Raw genomic sequence first — 16473 nt, 5'->3', positions numbered from 1 at the left:
GGCATTTCCTGCCAGTTTTTTTTTCTTCCTGGCACTAAAAAACCTCTCCCTCTTGAGTGGCTGTGGCTACCCAGGTTTTCCCATGGCCTGGATGTTTTGTATCTTTTTGTCCCCTTTAGATGGTGTGCCTGGCAATTTAAGTTATAGCACAGTCTTTCCTGTACTGAAGAGGTACACATTTCAGGGTGAAAAAGCTTACAGGAAGGGAGTTTGCATTTTCCTGTTGTCATATGGGCACGGCATTTTCTAGGGAGGTCATAGTTGCACGTCCCGTCTGTTTTTCCAGATTTCCCATGTCTGCAGATACCAAGTGCATAGTATGTGCACAGGCTTGGTTTCCATTTGCCTTGGGTTTCTGTGACTGTATTCCCTGTTGGTGCATGTTTACCTGTCTTATTCCTATCCTCCTTAGCACCAACAATGGAGCTCCCACCAGTTGTTTTTGGTAATATATCCTCACTATTGCTAGTGGAGTCCTCTTGTTTGCTATTTCCTGTGGTATTTCTAGTTTGCAATATTGGTTCTATCTTATCTTTGACTACACTTGTTTCCCCACTATGGCTCCTGTCCCCTATGAGGTCATTTATATGCATTCCTTCCTGCGTATAATTCCCGACTACCTGGATAAAATCTCCAGCTTCACCATTACTGTCTCCCAGGACAGCACCTTCAGCTTCACCATTACTGTCTCCCAGGACAGCACCTCCAGCTTCACCATTACTGTCTCCCAGGACAGCACTATCAGCCCCACATTTACTGACTACCAGGACATTACCTCCAGCCTTACAGTTTTTGACTACATGGCCAGTATCAAGGGCAGTACCATTCAGCCCAGACTTTTTATGTTCCCATCTGTTATAGAAAGCTTCCAGGTTGTCTATGAAAGCAGCTTTGATGTTATCCTCTTTTAATACCCTTGTGATTTTAGTCCACAGATTTATCTCATTTGGGCATACCCAAAAACACTTCCCTGTTTTAATACTGCTTGTAGCTAGTTCTTGGATATCTGCACAAGGGGCGTGACACCAATTTCCACAAAAATGACAATTTATCCATGTGGAAGCTCGTTTGTTTGATTGACTGCAGACTACACAGATTGAGTGTCTGAAACACTGTACTAGCCTAAGTTTACCTTTGTTTCCCTTCAGTATTTGAACTTCATATGTAATGTGCAAATAATTAAAGTATCTTAGTAAACTGAAAATTCAAATAGAGAGAAAAGAATGGTTTGTTTACAAGAAAGTGAACTAATTTACATCACATATGTTACCTTGTGTTAACCCTTTCACTGGCTATGCTGTAGTACTATGCCTTTGAGTTCACTAGCCATGTTGTAGTACTATGTGATGAGCTCAGCTCATTCAGATAAGCTGTGAGTGGTAAATTTAGGCCTAGATATGAGAGAATGGGTAGATGCAGTTAGTGTACACCATATAAAAGATCCTGCTGCATGCAGTGCATAGTGAGAAAAAATTGTGCCCGTGTTTTTGGTTTAAAACAGCAACTTTGCGGTATATTTTCATATACATGTACAGTACATGTAGTTTTTATGGTTGTATTTTTGGTTTCTTGGTCTCATTTGATAATTTAGTTAGTTTAATATCTTTATTATACACGCCATACCCATCCTATGGGCGGTAGTCAAAAGATTACAGAGGTACATAATGGGTCCAGGGACTGGACCCCAAAGTTATGATAGCTGAACTAGTTACAAAGGTAATGAACTCCAGGTAGATCTGGTCACAATCATGGCAAGTTACAAAGGTAATGAATCAGCCTCACTCCTATAGATGGTTACAATCATGAACAAATTACAAAGTAATGAGCCACTGATATGTCCATACCTGGTCACAATTGTAATGAGTTATAAATGCAAATATTAAGTGGGTCATACACCCACACGAGCGCGCGCGCACACACATACACACACGAGAGCACACGCACAGACACATGCACATGAGCATACAAATACGTACATATATGCATACACACAGCACGCACACCCACACCCATACATGCACACAAGCACGCGCACACACACACACACACACACACACACACACACACACACACACACACACACACACACACACACACACACACACACACACACACACACACACACACACACACACGTGGTAATGCTTTATTTACAGCTTGCAAAGTCAGGGTATTTCTCCAGAATGGTCTGTAATATACCACTGTGGATAAAATACTTTGCCATTTCTTGAACATTTCTGAGTGAGTGGTCTCTAAATTCATTAATTTGATCGCACTCCAGTACATAACGATGGAAGGTGTGACAAAAGTCCATCTGGCAAAGTTTGCATTTCGTTTGGTTACATCTGGTGGTGGTGATTTGATAAAATGGAATATTACAGAAATAAGAATGATTTTGAATGCTTTTAGGACTGAAAATAGCTTGAAATTGAGTTCAAAGTAACGGAAATGTTCGATTTTGCTGATGTTCAAGAGTAAACATATCACGTCACTTGTCCAATACTCGCTAACTGATGGATGTAATATGCATTCACAAATGAGCTGATATTATTTATACATTTATTACAATATTGCATTATAGTAAATCTTCTCTTATTTTGTGTGAATAAGAATTCGAAATGGAATTCATGTGTAAAGCCTGGAAACATAACTGATAAACAGAGAGAATGTTATTTTAGTGCCAGGAATGTCTGTATTATTTATTCTGTACCCCATTTTGTAATTGGAGTATTTTGAAATTTGTGTGAAATTTGCCAAATTACCAATTTCTGATCCCTTTTTGGGTGGTTAAAATAGCTGATTGGGCAATTTCTTGTGCTCAGTTGATAAGATGGAAGACATACTAGTGAAATAGCTAAGGATTTGGTCAACTGAAGCAATGTAATTGGCCCAAAATAGGACTCAAATTGGGCAAAATTGCCGATGTACAAATATTGATGTCACAGCAAAATTCACAAAAGTGTAATTTCGTCAGTTTTTGATCAAATTTTGTACTTTTTTTTTGTATTACCTTCAGAAAAAGATTCTCTACCATTTCATAAGAAAAAAAATAAAAAAAATTTATACAGTGGACCCCCGCATAACGATGGCATCACATAGCGATTTTTCCGCATACCGCTTACTTTTATCGCAAAATTTTTGCCGCGCATACCGATTAAAAACCCGCTCACCGATTTTCGTCCGAGACGCGTCCAATGTGCCCTCACATGTGCCGCCCGTCCCATTGTTTACCAGCCAGCCTCCGCGGTAACATCCAAGCATACACTCGGAATATTTCGTATTATTACAGTGTTTTCGGTGCTGTTTCTGGAAAATAAGTGACCATGGGCCCCAAGAAAGCTTCTAGTGCCAACCCTGTGGTAAAAAGGGTGAGAATTAGTATGGAAATTAAGAAAGATTTTGAAGGGTTTGGGGCTAACCCTGAGAAGCCTATGCCAGTTGTGGAATCCATTGTGCCTACTTCAAAGATTAAGGAAATGTGTGCACAGTGGGTTGAACTGCAAACCTTTATAGATGAAAATCACCCTGACACAGCTGTTGCAAGCCGTGCTGGTGACTATTTCAATGACAATGTTGTGGCCCATTTTAGACAAATCGTAAAGGAACGGGAGGTACAGAGCTCTATGGACAGATTTGTTGTGCGACAGAGGTCCAGTGACTCTCAAGCTGGTCCTAGTGGCATTAAAAGAAGAAGGGAAGTAACCCCGGAAAAGGACTTGCTACCTCAAGTCGTAATGGAAGGGGATTCCCCTTCTAAACAGTAAGAAGATAATGCTCTTCCCTCCTCCCATCCCATCAATCATCACCAGATCTTCAATAAAAGTAAGTGTCATGTAATTGTGCATGCCTTTTTCAGTTTGTGTGTATTAAAATTAACATTTCATGTGGTAAAAAAAATTTTTTTTCATACTTTTGGGCGTCTTGCACGGATTAATTTTATTTCCATTATTTCTTATGGGGAAAATTCATTCGCATAACGATTATTTCGCATAACAATTATCCCTCTTGCACGGATTAAAATCGTTAACCGGGGGTCCACTGTATATATATTTTTTTAAATTCTTGGACTCTGGACAAGTTTCAGATCAGGGGTTTGGACAGTGAAAATGTTAATCTAAGGAGGAGTAATTCTGATGACACTCTGCCAGTGTTGTAATACTGCACTGGGGTTCTTTTGTTTTTAACACTGAAGTAAAGTGACCTAAAAAAGAGGAATCATTCACCATCATTTATTCAGTTGCTGTCTTGCCGGAAATGTGCTGATTTCACCGTTCAGATGACAGAAGTTATATAATAATTTTGCTTATTAAATATTCTGAATAAAATTGACAATTTTTTTTTCTTTTAAGGGGGGATTTGTGTTTATAGAAGCAGACGAGAGCCTATTAGCTAGCAGGGCATGGCTTATGAGTGAAAGATTACCACCGCTTGAATCAGTCGAACGCTGCCTCACATTTTGGTTCCATGTGTAAGTATTTGTGATGGATTTCATTGCAAACAAAAGTAATCAAGTTATAGATTGTCTTGATAGCAATAAAATGTGTCGTATTTTTTTACTTTAGGCTTAGCATTTATGATCATCTCTTACAACTGGTAGTCTGGAAATTTATCTGTTTTTAGAGGAATTTGGTTTTGTTGATTTTACCTGAAGATTTGAATAGTAAATCATTTCTACAGATAGACTGCTTGAGAATTATATTAACTCAGAACTGTAAATAACCATCATGCTTCTTATAATAGTTTATTATCCCTTATGTAAATTTTAAAATTTTCATTATTATGTACCATTAGGTATGGAGCTGAGGGCACTAAATTGGCAGCCCTTATGTTTGGGTCAGATAATGGAAAAATTACCACACTGTGGAAATTTGCTCCATCTACTACCAGATGGGATCCAGGCTGGCAGTATGCAGCTGCACCATTCTCTGCTTCATACATTCATCAGGTTAGCCACCCTAAGGGGATCTAGTATATTTAGACAAAGAGTCCTATATTTTTTTGCTGTGTGGATAATTAGGACTGGTAAGCCAGCAGCTTCTTTTTACTTCAGCCTTATAATGAGACCAAGGTCACTACCAAGGAACTCATCATATAGCAAAGACCTGCATTATGAAACATTTTCCTGATGAAAAATATACTTCTGTTAACACCAACTTTATTGAAATTATTATTTTAAAATAATATCGTAGGAGGTGTGGAGTTACTAAAAGTATTATTCAGAAGGTTGAGAAGAGATTGTTGAGGTGGTTTGGTCATTTAGAGAGGATGGAGCAAAATAGAATGACTTGGAGGGTGTATAAATCTGTAGTGAAGGAGGAGTAGTAGAGGTCATCCTAGGAAATGATGAAGGGAGGGGGTAAAAGAGGTACAGTGGACCCCCGGTTAACGTTATTTTTTCATTCCAGAAGTATGTTCAGGTATCAGTACTGACCGAATTTGTTCCCATAAGGAATATTGTGAAGTAGGTTAGTCCATTTCAGACTCCCAAACATACACGTACAAACACACTTACATAAATACACTTACATAATTGGTCGCATTGGGAGGTGATCGTTAACCCTTTCAGGGTCCGTCCCGTAGATCTACGGCTTTATGTTCAGGGTCCAAACCATAGATCTACGCCAAAATTCTAGTGCCGTCAAATTTAGCATGAGAAGGCTGGTAGGCCTACATCTAAGAGAATGGGTCTGGGTGGTCAGTGTGCACACCATAGAAAAAATCTGGACACCCACATGGCATTGTGGGAACGCCGTCAAAGTAGCTTTGTTCATAGTGCCTGGCGGCAAGATGCTCTCACTCCCCACTCACTCTCCGGGCGAATTCTGACTCTCCTCTTCACAACTTACAGTTCTAAGACTGATGGAAGTGGAGCTGAAGACGAATTCTATGATTTTGAACCATATGGTACCATTGTGCCATATGGTACAATGGTACCATATGGTACAATGGTGCCATGTCATACAATGGTATCATACAATGGTATCACTACGACAAGGTCCTAAATGCACTAGAAGACAAAAAGAATGCAGATGTAATATATACAGACTTTGCAAAAGCCTTCGACAAGTGTGACCATGGCGTAATAGCGCACAAAATGCGTGCTAAAGGAATAACAGGAAAAGTCGGTCGATGGATCTATAATTTCCTCACTAACAGAACACAGAGAGTAGTCGTCAACAGAGTAAAGTCCGAGGCAGCTACGGTGAAAAGCTCTGTTCCACAAGGCACAGTACTCGCTCCCATCTTGTTCCTCATCCTCATATCTGACATAGACAAGGATGTCAGCCACAGCACCGTGTCTTCCTTTGCAGATGACACCCGAATCTGCATGACAGTGTCTTCCATGGCAGACACTGCAAGGCTCCAGGCAGACATCAACCAAATCTTTCAGTGGGCTGCAGAAAACAATATGAAGTTCAACGATGAGAAATTTCAATTACTCAGATACGGTAAACACGAGGAAATTAAATCTTTATCAGAGTACAAAACAAATTCTGGCCACAAAATAGAGCGAAACACCAACGTCAAAGACCTGGGAGTGATCATGTCGGAGGATCTCACCTTCAAGGACCATAACATTGTATCAATCGCATCTGCTAGAAAAATGACAGGATGGATAATGAGAACCTTCAAAACTAGGGAGGCCAAGCCCATGATGACACTCTTCAGGTCACTTGTTCTATCTAGGCTGGAATATTGCTGCACACTAACAGCACCTTTCAAGGCAGGTGAAATTGCTGACCTAGAAAATGTACAGAGAACCTTCACGGCACGCATAACGGAGATAAAACACCTCAATTACTGGGAGCGCTTGAGGTTCCTAAACCTGTATTCCCTGGAATGCAGGCGGGAGAGATACATGATTATATACACCTGGAAAATCTGTACGAACAGATCCTGCAGCACACTGTGTATAATGAGAGAAAAAAAAATGAAATCATGATTTTTCGATTAAAACAGCAACTTTGCAGTGTTTTTTCGTATGTTTTTTATAGTTGTATTTGCGATTTCTTGGTCTCATTTGATAGAATCGAAGACATATTACAGAAATATAGATGATTTTGATTGGTTTTAGCACTGGAAATGGCTTGAAACTGAGCTCAAAGTAGCAGAAATGTTAAATTTTTGCCGATATTCAAGAGTAAACAAACGACCTCACACGTCTAATACACGTCAGCTGGTGGGTCTAATATACATTCACAAATATGGTGATGATATTTATACAATTATTACAGTATTGCATAACAGTAAATCTTCTATTTTTTGGTGTAAATAAAAATTCATTATGTGAATAAAAAATCAAAATGGAATTTATTTGTAAAGCCTCAAAACATAACTAATGAACAGAGGAAATGTTAGTTTAGTGCCAGGAATGCCTACATTGTTCATTCTGGACCCTATTTTGAAATTGGAATATTTTGAACTTTGTGTTAAATTGGCCAAATTAACAATTTCCGATCACCTTATTTTGTAGTTGAAACAGTTGACTTGGCGATTTCTTGTGCTCAATCGATAGAATAGAAGTAATACTAGTGAAATAGCTAAGAATTTGGTTGATGGGAATAATGTAATTGGCCTAAAATGGGAGTCAAAGTCGGCAAAATCGCCGATTCGTAAATATCCCTGACACATCAAAATTCGCGAGAGCATAATTTCGTAAATTTTTCACCAAATTTCGTACTTTTTGTTTTATTACCTTCACAAAAAGATTCTCTACGATTTCATAAGAAAAAATAACAAATTTTTTTTTTTAAAATTCTTGGACACTGGTGCGTGACTCCAGATTTGGGCCTTGGACCCTGAAAGGGTTAAGCATCGTAGTGTACTATGTGTGGGTGGGGTGGCCAGGAGGGCTACTACACCTGACTTCTTAGAGTAAATACTACTCACCTTTTGCCCTACATTAAGACTACAATTATTTTGAGGTAAATAATGAGTGTACTGTGTGTGTATTTTACTTTTTAATGCCTAGTTCTATTGCTAGCTTAATATATGCTAGTGTAAACTTGTTATCTGGCATTTATATGAATTTATAAATGGAAAAAATAGAGTTCTGCTTTCCGGCGGTCTACTTTCCAGCGAAGTCTGCTTTCCGGCAGTAGCCTGGAACCTAACCTGCCAAATGAGTGGAGTCCTATTGTATCATGTTTCTGTGTTAATTTTTTTTTTTTTTTCAACAAGTCGGCCGTCTCCCACCGATAATTATATTGTTTATTATGTCATATTAGATGAATTGTGATAGATAAATAAGCCGTACAGTTGATAATAGTGTCATATTCAAGTATTTTTTCTCGTCCTTCCAGAGTGCAGGAATGAATTAATGGCTTTACAATTAATTTGATATACGAGTAAATTGAGTTATGAGCTAGCTCCTGGAAAGGATTAAACTCATAAGTCAAGGTTCCACTGTATACTTTAAACTACATTCTGTAGCTCAATCCACAAAGGTGGAGATGCAACTGAGATAAACAATTATAGACCAATCTCTAACTTGCCATTATTATCTAAAATCTTTGAAAAGATAATATATCAATGAATATATATTTTTATTACTAGAGAGAATATTCTTAATTTAACCCCCTGCCACTTTGGATTCAGGCCAGGATTTAGTACTGTTGATGCTATCATTAAGATGCTAGACATTGTCTGTTGATCATTAGAAAAATAATGAATATTCAGTGGGCCTCTTTATTTTTTTTTTCAACACATTGGCCATCTCCCATTGAGGCAGGTGACCCAAAAAAGAAAGAAACACTTTCACCATCATTCACATATAATCACTGTCTTTGCATAGGCATGCAGACACGACAGTACAGATGCCACTCCAAAGAGCCAATATCCCAAATCCCTCCTTCAAAGTGCAGGCATTGTATTTCACACCTCCAGGACTCAAGTCCTGCTAACTGGTTTCCCTTAATCCCTTCACAAAATGTTACCCTCTCACACTCCAACAGCTCATCAAGTCCCAAAAATCATTCATCTCCACTCTTATCTAATGCACTCACATATGTCTGTTGAAACTAGAGCATTATGGTTTCAAGAGGACATGCTCTTTCTTTTATAAATAAGTATCTCTTCAGTGTACCACTTGTTTGACTCAACTTATATAGGAACTCCATGCAAATAAAGGCTCCTAAAATTTGGAACTCCATTAAAGAAGATGTAAAAGTGCCCCTTCAACCACCTGCTTCAAAAATATAGTCAAAAAGCACCTCCTAAATCTGACAAACCTGCTTAGATCAATTATGTTAAGGCCTAATGTATCAATAGCAACTCTGTTGATCCATATCATATAAGCACTAATGCTGATGTTCTCACAAAGTTCCATAATGTCATAAATCATGAACCAAATTGTTACAGTACATGTATACAAAATGTCAAAATTGCAAACTTTAGCACTCAAGTATACTAGCTTAACCCTTTGACTGTTTCAGGCCCCTCTCTGAAACTGTCATTCTATGTCGCCAAATATTCGAAAAAAAAAAAAAAATTATTTTTTCTTATGAAAATGTTAGGAATATTTTTAGTAGTGTTTTAAGCCTAAAAAAAATTTTTGCCATCAGTACTTACCGAGATATAGAGCCGCAAAGTTTGCAGAAAGTGACGTGCGTACGGCAACAGCGGCGACCGCCGCCCACCCGGTATTCTTTTATTTACTCTAATTCAAAGGTTTCTTGCATTTTTCAATATTTTTCTGTTCCAGGTAACTTATGTGGCCTGTGAGACCAATGTAAGGTGCATTCTTCAAATATACACTCATTGTTTACAACACAATAACAGAACAAACTTTATCACTATTAGTTTGTGTATACACTTTGTTTACACAAACAAACAATACAAAACAATGTTTATTACTATTGTTCTATAATATATATACATATGTACAGTCACTAAACACGTTCCTAGAACTGCTGCAGCTTGTGGAACTCTTTGAAACATAGGTATATGCAGAGGGGCACTTCACACTCCTCACACATAAAACGAGTGTCTCTGCGTGTTTGTGGGCGTTTTGTGGTATGCATATATACATAACACCTCTTCTGAGCATTTTTCTTGGCAGTAGTAGGAGGCAGTTGTATGGGGTAGTGATCACCAGGCCTGAAACGAGATGACGTGTGTGGGCGCTGGTCTATTGCAGGAGTTGCTCCTTGGTACTTTGCAATTATTTGTCTGATTACTGACAGGCAAAATTCACCATATTTTGGTGTTTTGTTGGTCTTCAACTTGTATATGTTATAAGCATTTAGCATAGAGATATCAACAAGATGGAAAAAAAGTTTTATATACCACTTATAACTCTTGCGTACACAGTCTGCAAACCCAATCTGCATGTCACATTTGTCCACTAAGCGCATATTGAGGTTGTAGTCCATGACAGCTGCAGGCTTTAGAATGGGTTCATTGGTCTCTCTGTTGTCCCTGCCACTGGGTACCATTTCGTTTCTGTGAACTGATGTCAACAATGTGACATCACGTTTGTCATGCCACCGAAATGCCATGATGTCATTGGCAGCAAAGGCTTGCACCTCACCTCTGCGAGTGCCAGCGTTGAACCTTGGCATATGTTTATGATTACCACGCACTGTGCCACACACGTCTGTCAAGTTCACTCGCAAGAAATCACTGAGTAAGGGGCTTGTGTACCAGTTATCAGTAAATAACATATGCCCCTTACCAAGATATGGTTCCATCATTGTTCGAACCACATCACCAGAGATACCCAATAACTTCATGGTATCTCTCAAAGTATTACTGCCAGTGTACACAATTATATCCAAAACTAGACCACTTCTGCAATCACACAGTACAAATAGCTTTATACCAAAGCGTTTCCTCTTGCTTGGTATATATTGCTTGAATGAGAGTCTTCCTTTGAATAAAATCAAGGACTCATCAATAACAAGCTTCCTGAATGGATAAAAATACATGCAGCACTTTTGTTTCAGGTACATAAACACATTTCTGATCTTATATAACCTGTCACTTCTGTCAGGCCTGGTTTTGTCTGAAAAGTGCAACATACGTAACAGTATCAGGAAACGATTGACACCTATAATGTCACTAAAACCTGGAGTTGAAATCAGGCGTTCTGTTGCCCAGTATGTGGTGACAGTGTGCTTATACACATGTGGCATAAGCATTATTGTGGCAAAAAACAGGTACATCTCTGCCACAGTTGTCTCCTTCCACTTGTGTAGCCGTGATTTTGGTGAGAGAATTGTATTTGCCATGGTGTAATCACAGTATGTGTTTGTTTCCCTGACAATAATGTTCATCAGGGGTTCATCGAAGAATAACTCAAAGCAGTCCAGTTCACTGGCATTGTTCCCAAGTGGACAAGATGGCTTTATTCCACTTTGTGTTTCGTCAAAGTCATGGGGACTGGGAACAAACTCGTCACCGTCCTGCCAATCCCAGATGCGGTCTGCTGGTGGGGTCTGGATATTGTACCGTGGTTGTGGTTGTGCAGGTTGTGGTTGTGCAGGTTGTGGTGGTGCAGGTTGTGGGAGTGTGGGGCAGGGTGAGGCTGGTTGTTGTGCTGCATCAGCAGCGTGGGTAGTAGCGTGGCCCGCTGATGGTGCCACATGGGCCGTGCCACCCTCACTATCACCACCACTGCCTCCTCCCTCACTGTCACCATTCATACCCATCGTTACAATATCGTCATCTTCACTATCAGGTCGTGGTGTAGGGCCACGGGATGTGCTCCCAGAGTTTCTCCTTCCCCTTGGAACAACATATGAAACACTACCAGACCGCATGCTACGTCGTACATACTGCCGCTTCACTGGGGAATATTCACTCTCACTGTCACTAGAACTGCTTTCAATGACCTTGAAATCACTATCACTATCACTGCTATCATCTGGGTGTTGTACACGACCAAATAGTTTCCTCTTTCGTCCTGGTACAGGCGAACGTGAACGTGAACAAGCCGGCACAGCACCAGAGGTGGAAGGTTGTGGGTCATCTGGGTTTTCATCACTAATTACGTTATCCTGGGCACTTTTTCCGGTAACACTCACTTCAAAACCCTTGAATTCACTGTCACTGACATTTTCATCGCTGTTAGAGCTATCACTTGGGAACAAAAGACCTCCAATCCGCCGAGGAGTGAGGAACTTCTTACCGAGAGGCATGGTGAAAATGGACTAACAACATGGCGTTCCCACAATGCACCGCTGGGTCCCAGATTTTTTTCACAGGGTGCACACCGACCACTGAGACCCATTCTCTCTCGTGTAGGCCTACCAGACCTTTGGCGCTTGATTTGAAGCCGCTAGAATTTGTGCGTATAAATACGTCAGAAACATTGGCTCGTAAGACGTATTTATACATCGGAAACAGTCAAAGGGTTAATAGTAATTATAATTGTAATTATAAGTTAATTTTAAGGCTGCCTGAAATGCTCAACATAAAGGGCTTTCTGTAAAGTGGTTTATTAATGTCACTTAACCCAGTGTCATTTGTATACTAAATTTACTTTATGGCAATAAAGTTGTTTGTTTATTATTTTGTTGTGGCTGCTGAAAGGCTGCATGTCACTGGTTCATTATCATTCAAGAATAATCTTAGAAATATTGACTAAAGTAAACTTTCATTATAGTATACTGGTATACAGTGAAAGACATACACTTTTATGTATACATAATCTTACTTAAATGCACCCCTCATTCTTGAAGAAAAAGACCAGCCTAAAAATGGCTTCTATAACTTAAAAAAATATGAGTTATGAAGAAAGACTGTTTCAGCCTTTTTTCATAAACATTCTATCCTTGAATTAAAGGAGGAAAAATAGAGGACATGATTATCAAGAACAGGTAAGGAAGATTTGCTAATGCCATTAACAGAACAAGAAACTATAGCTGTAAGATAAGAAATGGTGCTAAAAAAAAGATACTAGAAACTTACTCTGCAAAGGCAGATTGTTAACAGTTATTGTGTGCTGTGTGTTGTCTCCCAGCGTGATTTACTTGGGATAGCATGCACATGCATATTCTGAATGTGTGAACACTCCCTCCCTACCTCATCTTTCTTTCCTCTCTTTCCTCCCTTTTTCCTCCTCTCTTTCCCTCTTGATTTTCTCCCTTTTTTCTCCCAACTTTCCTTCTTAATTTTCTATCATTTTCCTCCTCCCCTCTTTTCCTGCACTCCTTCCTTTTTTTTCACACCCTCCTCCTTCCTTTCCTTTTTCCTCTCATTCTTCTCTTTCCCTTCCTTTTTTCTTCTCTCTCCCCCTTTCTATTTCTTCCTTTCTTTCCTCATTTCTCATCCTTAATTAAGCCCAGCAAACACTTATGATAATGCAGTGCTACTTACCCTCTTATGTTTTTTACAGCATTGTTAAAATTTGTTTCCATAATAATAAACAGAATATGTAAATATAAGAGTTTTGTCATATTACAGATAGTTATTGAGTCAGTGATGGGATCAGGCTTCATGGGTGATATTGCTGTTGATGACATTATAGTAGCTGCTGGTAGTTGTGTTCTTCGACCAAGCGAAGCCAGTAATGGCATCAACTACACCACACCACTTACCCCAACACCTCAACCTCCCACCAGTCAGCCTTCATCAATTTATGACTGTTCCTTTGATCAAGACCTCTGTATATGGACAAGTGATTATGGAGCTGTAAGAAATATTAGTCATCATTATGCCAGTATTTTTTTTTTTATATCTGAATAAAATTTTCCTAACTGAACTGCACTATAAGAGATGATAAATTTGTAAGTTTTAGTTGAATTTCTGGAAATGCAAAAAGAAAACACAGCTTTCAAGTGTATTTGCTTATTAAATTATATTGTTTGTATATTAATCAGGGCACTGGCAATGAGATGAAGTGGGAAGTCCATGAGGCAAATGATATATCTGATGGTAAGTGTCTTGAATTATTTTAGTTCTTATAAGCTTATAAACCTACAAATTAGTTTGGTTCTCTACAGCTGGTGTTATTAACTTCAGATATATATGAAAACTCAACACTCTCTTAAGTTGTGACTTTTAAAAGGTATGCTATTATTGTTTTATCTTTTAATGCCATCCATTTCCCACTGAGTCAGAGTAACCAAAAGAAATCATACTATCAATTGACCCCTAATTGTCCTCAAGATGAGCATAATCATCATAATCCAGTAATGACCCACCGAATCACTACATTTTCCTCGACTTTCAAAGCGCAAGTACTTTTCTTCCCACCTCCGTATATATATGTTGTCATCTAATTACTTCTTGTCCAAGTTCTCTCAGACCCTAAAGGTTGTTTTAGTGCCAGCAAGCAAAGAGAGAATGAAAGAATGGTCAAGAAATTACAGGAATATACCACTGTCTTGGAATCATGTTTGAATGGCAACAAAAGCAGTGGCTGTCTTATCTCCCCAACAGTCAAATACAGTAGGACCCCAGTATCCGCGGGGGATACGTTCCGTGGATTCCGAAAATGTGGATCGTAGCAGACCCTATATATAAGTCATATACAGTACATACAGTAGATCATTATTTAGCATGAGTTTATCTGGCATGATTTGGGTATTGCATGATTGAAGAATTGCAGCACAATTTTATGTAACATGTTGTATAATTAATTTAACACAGTTCAGTTTGTGGGATGGAAAAAAAAATTCTCTTGCTCAAGAGGCCACCTTGTTGTGGAGCAGCCGGGGAGCCCTCCTGCCATCCCCTACCACTCCCGGACACCACCCCACCATCCCAGCCTTCGTAATTCATACATGTCCAGTCCAGTCTTTCTCTGCTACAAGGCAGCTGTGTTTGTGAATTGTGTTATGATATTTAAATTATTATATCTTGTGTCTGCCAAGCAATCATGACACCCAGTAGCCATACCAGTGTTGCTGAAAGTGGCAAAAAGAGGTATAAGCACTTCAGTCTTAGAAGTAACAAAGAAACAAAGATATTAGACAAGAGATAACCTGTAACCATAATGAAGTGTTACTTTGTACACAGAAAAAGAGGTAAACATGAGTTTGTGTGACTGACTTACTGAGTGACTTTACTGACTTACTGAATGACCTGACTGATTTACTGAGTGACTTGACTGAATGACTTACTGAGTGACTTGATGGACTTACTGAATGACTTGACTGACTTACTGAATGACTTACTGAGTGACTTACTGAATGACTTGACTGACTTACTGAATGACTTGGCTGACTTATTGAGTGACTTACTGAGTGACTTGACTGACTTACTGAGTGACTTGACTGAATGACTTACTGAGTGACTTGACTGACATACTGTATGACTTGACTGACTTATTGAATGACTTGACTGACTTACTGAATGACTTGACTGATTGACTTGACTGCCTTACTGAGTGACTTGACTGACTTACTGAATGACTTGACTGACTTACTGAATGACTTGACTGACTTACTGAGTGACTTGACTTGACTTACTGAGTGACTTGACTGACTGAATGACTTAAAGTAAGACACTCCAGTACAACCATTGACTGAAGTACCAGAACCTCTACCATCCACCTCGGCCCAGTAGGACCACAGCATAAATGATGCTCTACTGTACCTATTATAAAGTTTCATTGATAAATTATGCTCAGTAAGTGCAGAATTATCACTTTTTCACTGATGGGATGCACTTCACATTTAGAGTTAAGAAATAATCTAAGTCTGCCTGAAATGCCTAGCCATGCTAGGTGTCCTAGTGGCCCCCCTCTGTAATTAGTATTTTATTTCATGTAAACCACAAAACCAAAATCTGTAAACCCCGCATTGTAATCCTTATAGAGAATAAACTTGATTGATTGATTGACTTAGGCTTTGAGGAACAGCCAGCTTTTCTGCTTTTGCACTTTGGGGCCATTATTTTACAAAATTAAGAGGTATTTTGGGGCCACAGTAAACTGTGGATAACTGAAACTGCGAATGCCGAATCATTGGATACAGGGGTTCTGCTGTAATATAGCACCATCAATTTTTGTAAATATATAAGGACTTCATTTAACCCTTTGAGGGTCTGTCTCGTAGTTCTGCAGCTTTGAAGCCTGGGTCCAAGCCGTAGTTCTACGCCATGAGCTCAGCTCACTCAGATAAGCTGTGAGCAGTAAATTTGGGCCTAGATATGAGAGAATACATCTATGTGGTAAGAGTGTACCACATAAAATAAATCCTGCAGCACACATTACATGAGAAAAAAAAAGAGTGTATTTTTGGATTAAAACAGCAACTTTGTGGTGTTTTTCATGTTTTTTACAGTTGTATTTGGGGTTTCTTGGTCTCATTTGATAGAATGGAAGATATTTTACAGAAATAGAGATGATTTTGATTGGTTTTAGTACTGAAAATGGCTGGGAACTGAGCTGAAATTAGCGGAAATGCTCGGTTTTTGCTGATGTTCAAGAGTAAACAAATGACGTCACGCATCCAATACACGTCAGCTGGTGGGTCTAATGTGTGTTCATGAATGCGCTGATATTATTTATACAATTATTAAAAT

The 16473-nt window shown here is 39.0% G+C and overlaps 1 protein-coding gene across 2 annotated transcripts in view; it reads left to right on the top strand.

Annotated features, from left to right (window-relative positions):
- LOC128698674 (MAM and LDL-receptor class A domain-containing protein 1) overlaps positions 1-16473 on the top strand; it is a 696795-nt gene that overhangs the window by 37006 nt on the left and 643316 nt on the right. For both annotated transcript variants that reach the window (XM_070084847.1, XM_070084846.1), the window contains exons 4-7: positions 4350-4468; positions 4792-4945; positions 13408-13635; positions 13824-13878. In XM_070084847.1, the coding sequence (XP_069940948.1) occupies positions 4350-4468; positions 4792-4945; positions 13408-13635; positions 13824-13878 (556 nt within the window). The remainder of the gene's footprint in view (positions 1-4349; positions 4469-4791; positions 4946-13407; positions 13636-13823; positions 13879-16473) is intronic.

This window comes from Cherax quadricarinatus, chromosome 14, assembly GCF_038502225.1.
Source record: "Cherax quadricarinatus isolate ZL_2023a chromosome 14, ASM3850222v1, whole genome shotgun sequence".
In the NCBI taxonomy this organism is placed as follows: domain Eukaryota; kingdom Metazoa; phylum Arthropoda; class Malacostraca; order Decapoda; family Parastacidae; genus Cherax; species Cherax quadricarinatus.
The sequence above is the reverse complement of the archived record's forward strand: the minus strand, read 5'-3'. Positions and strand labels throughout refer to the sequence as shown.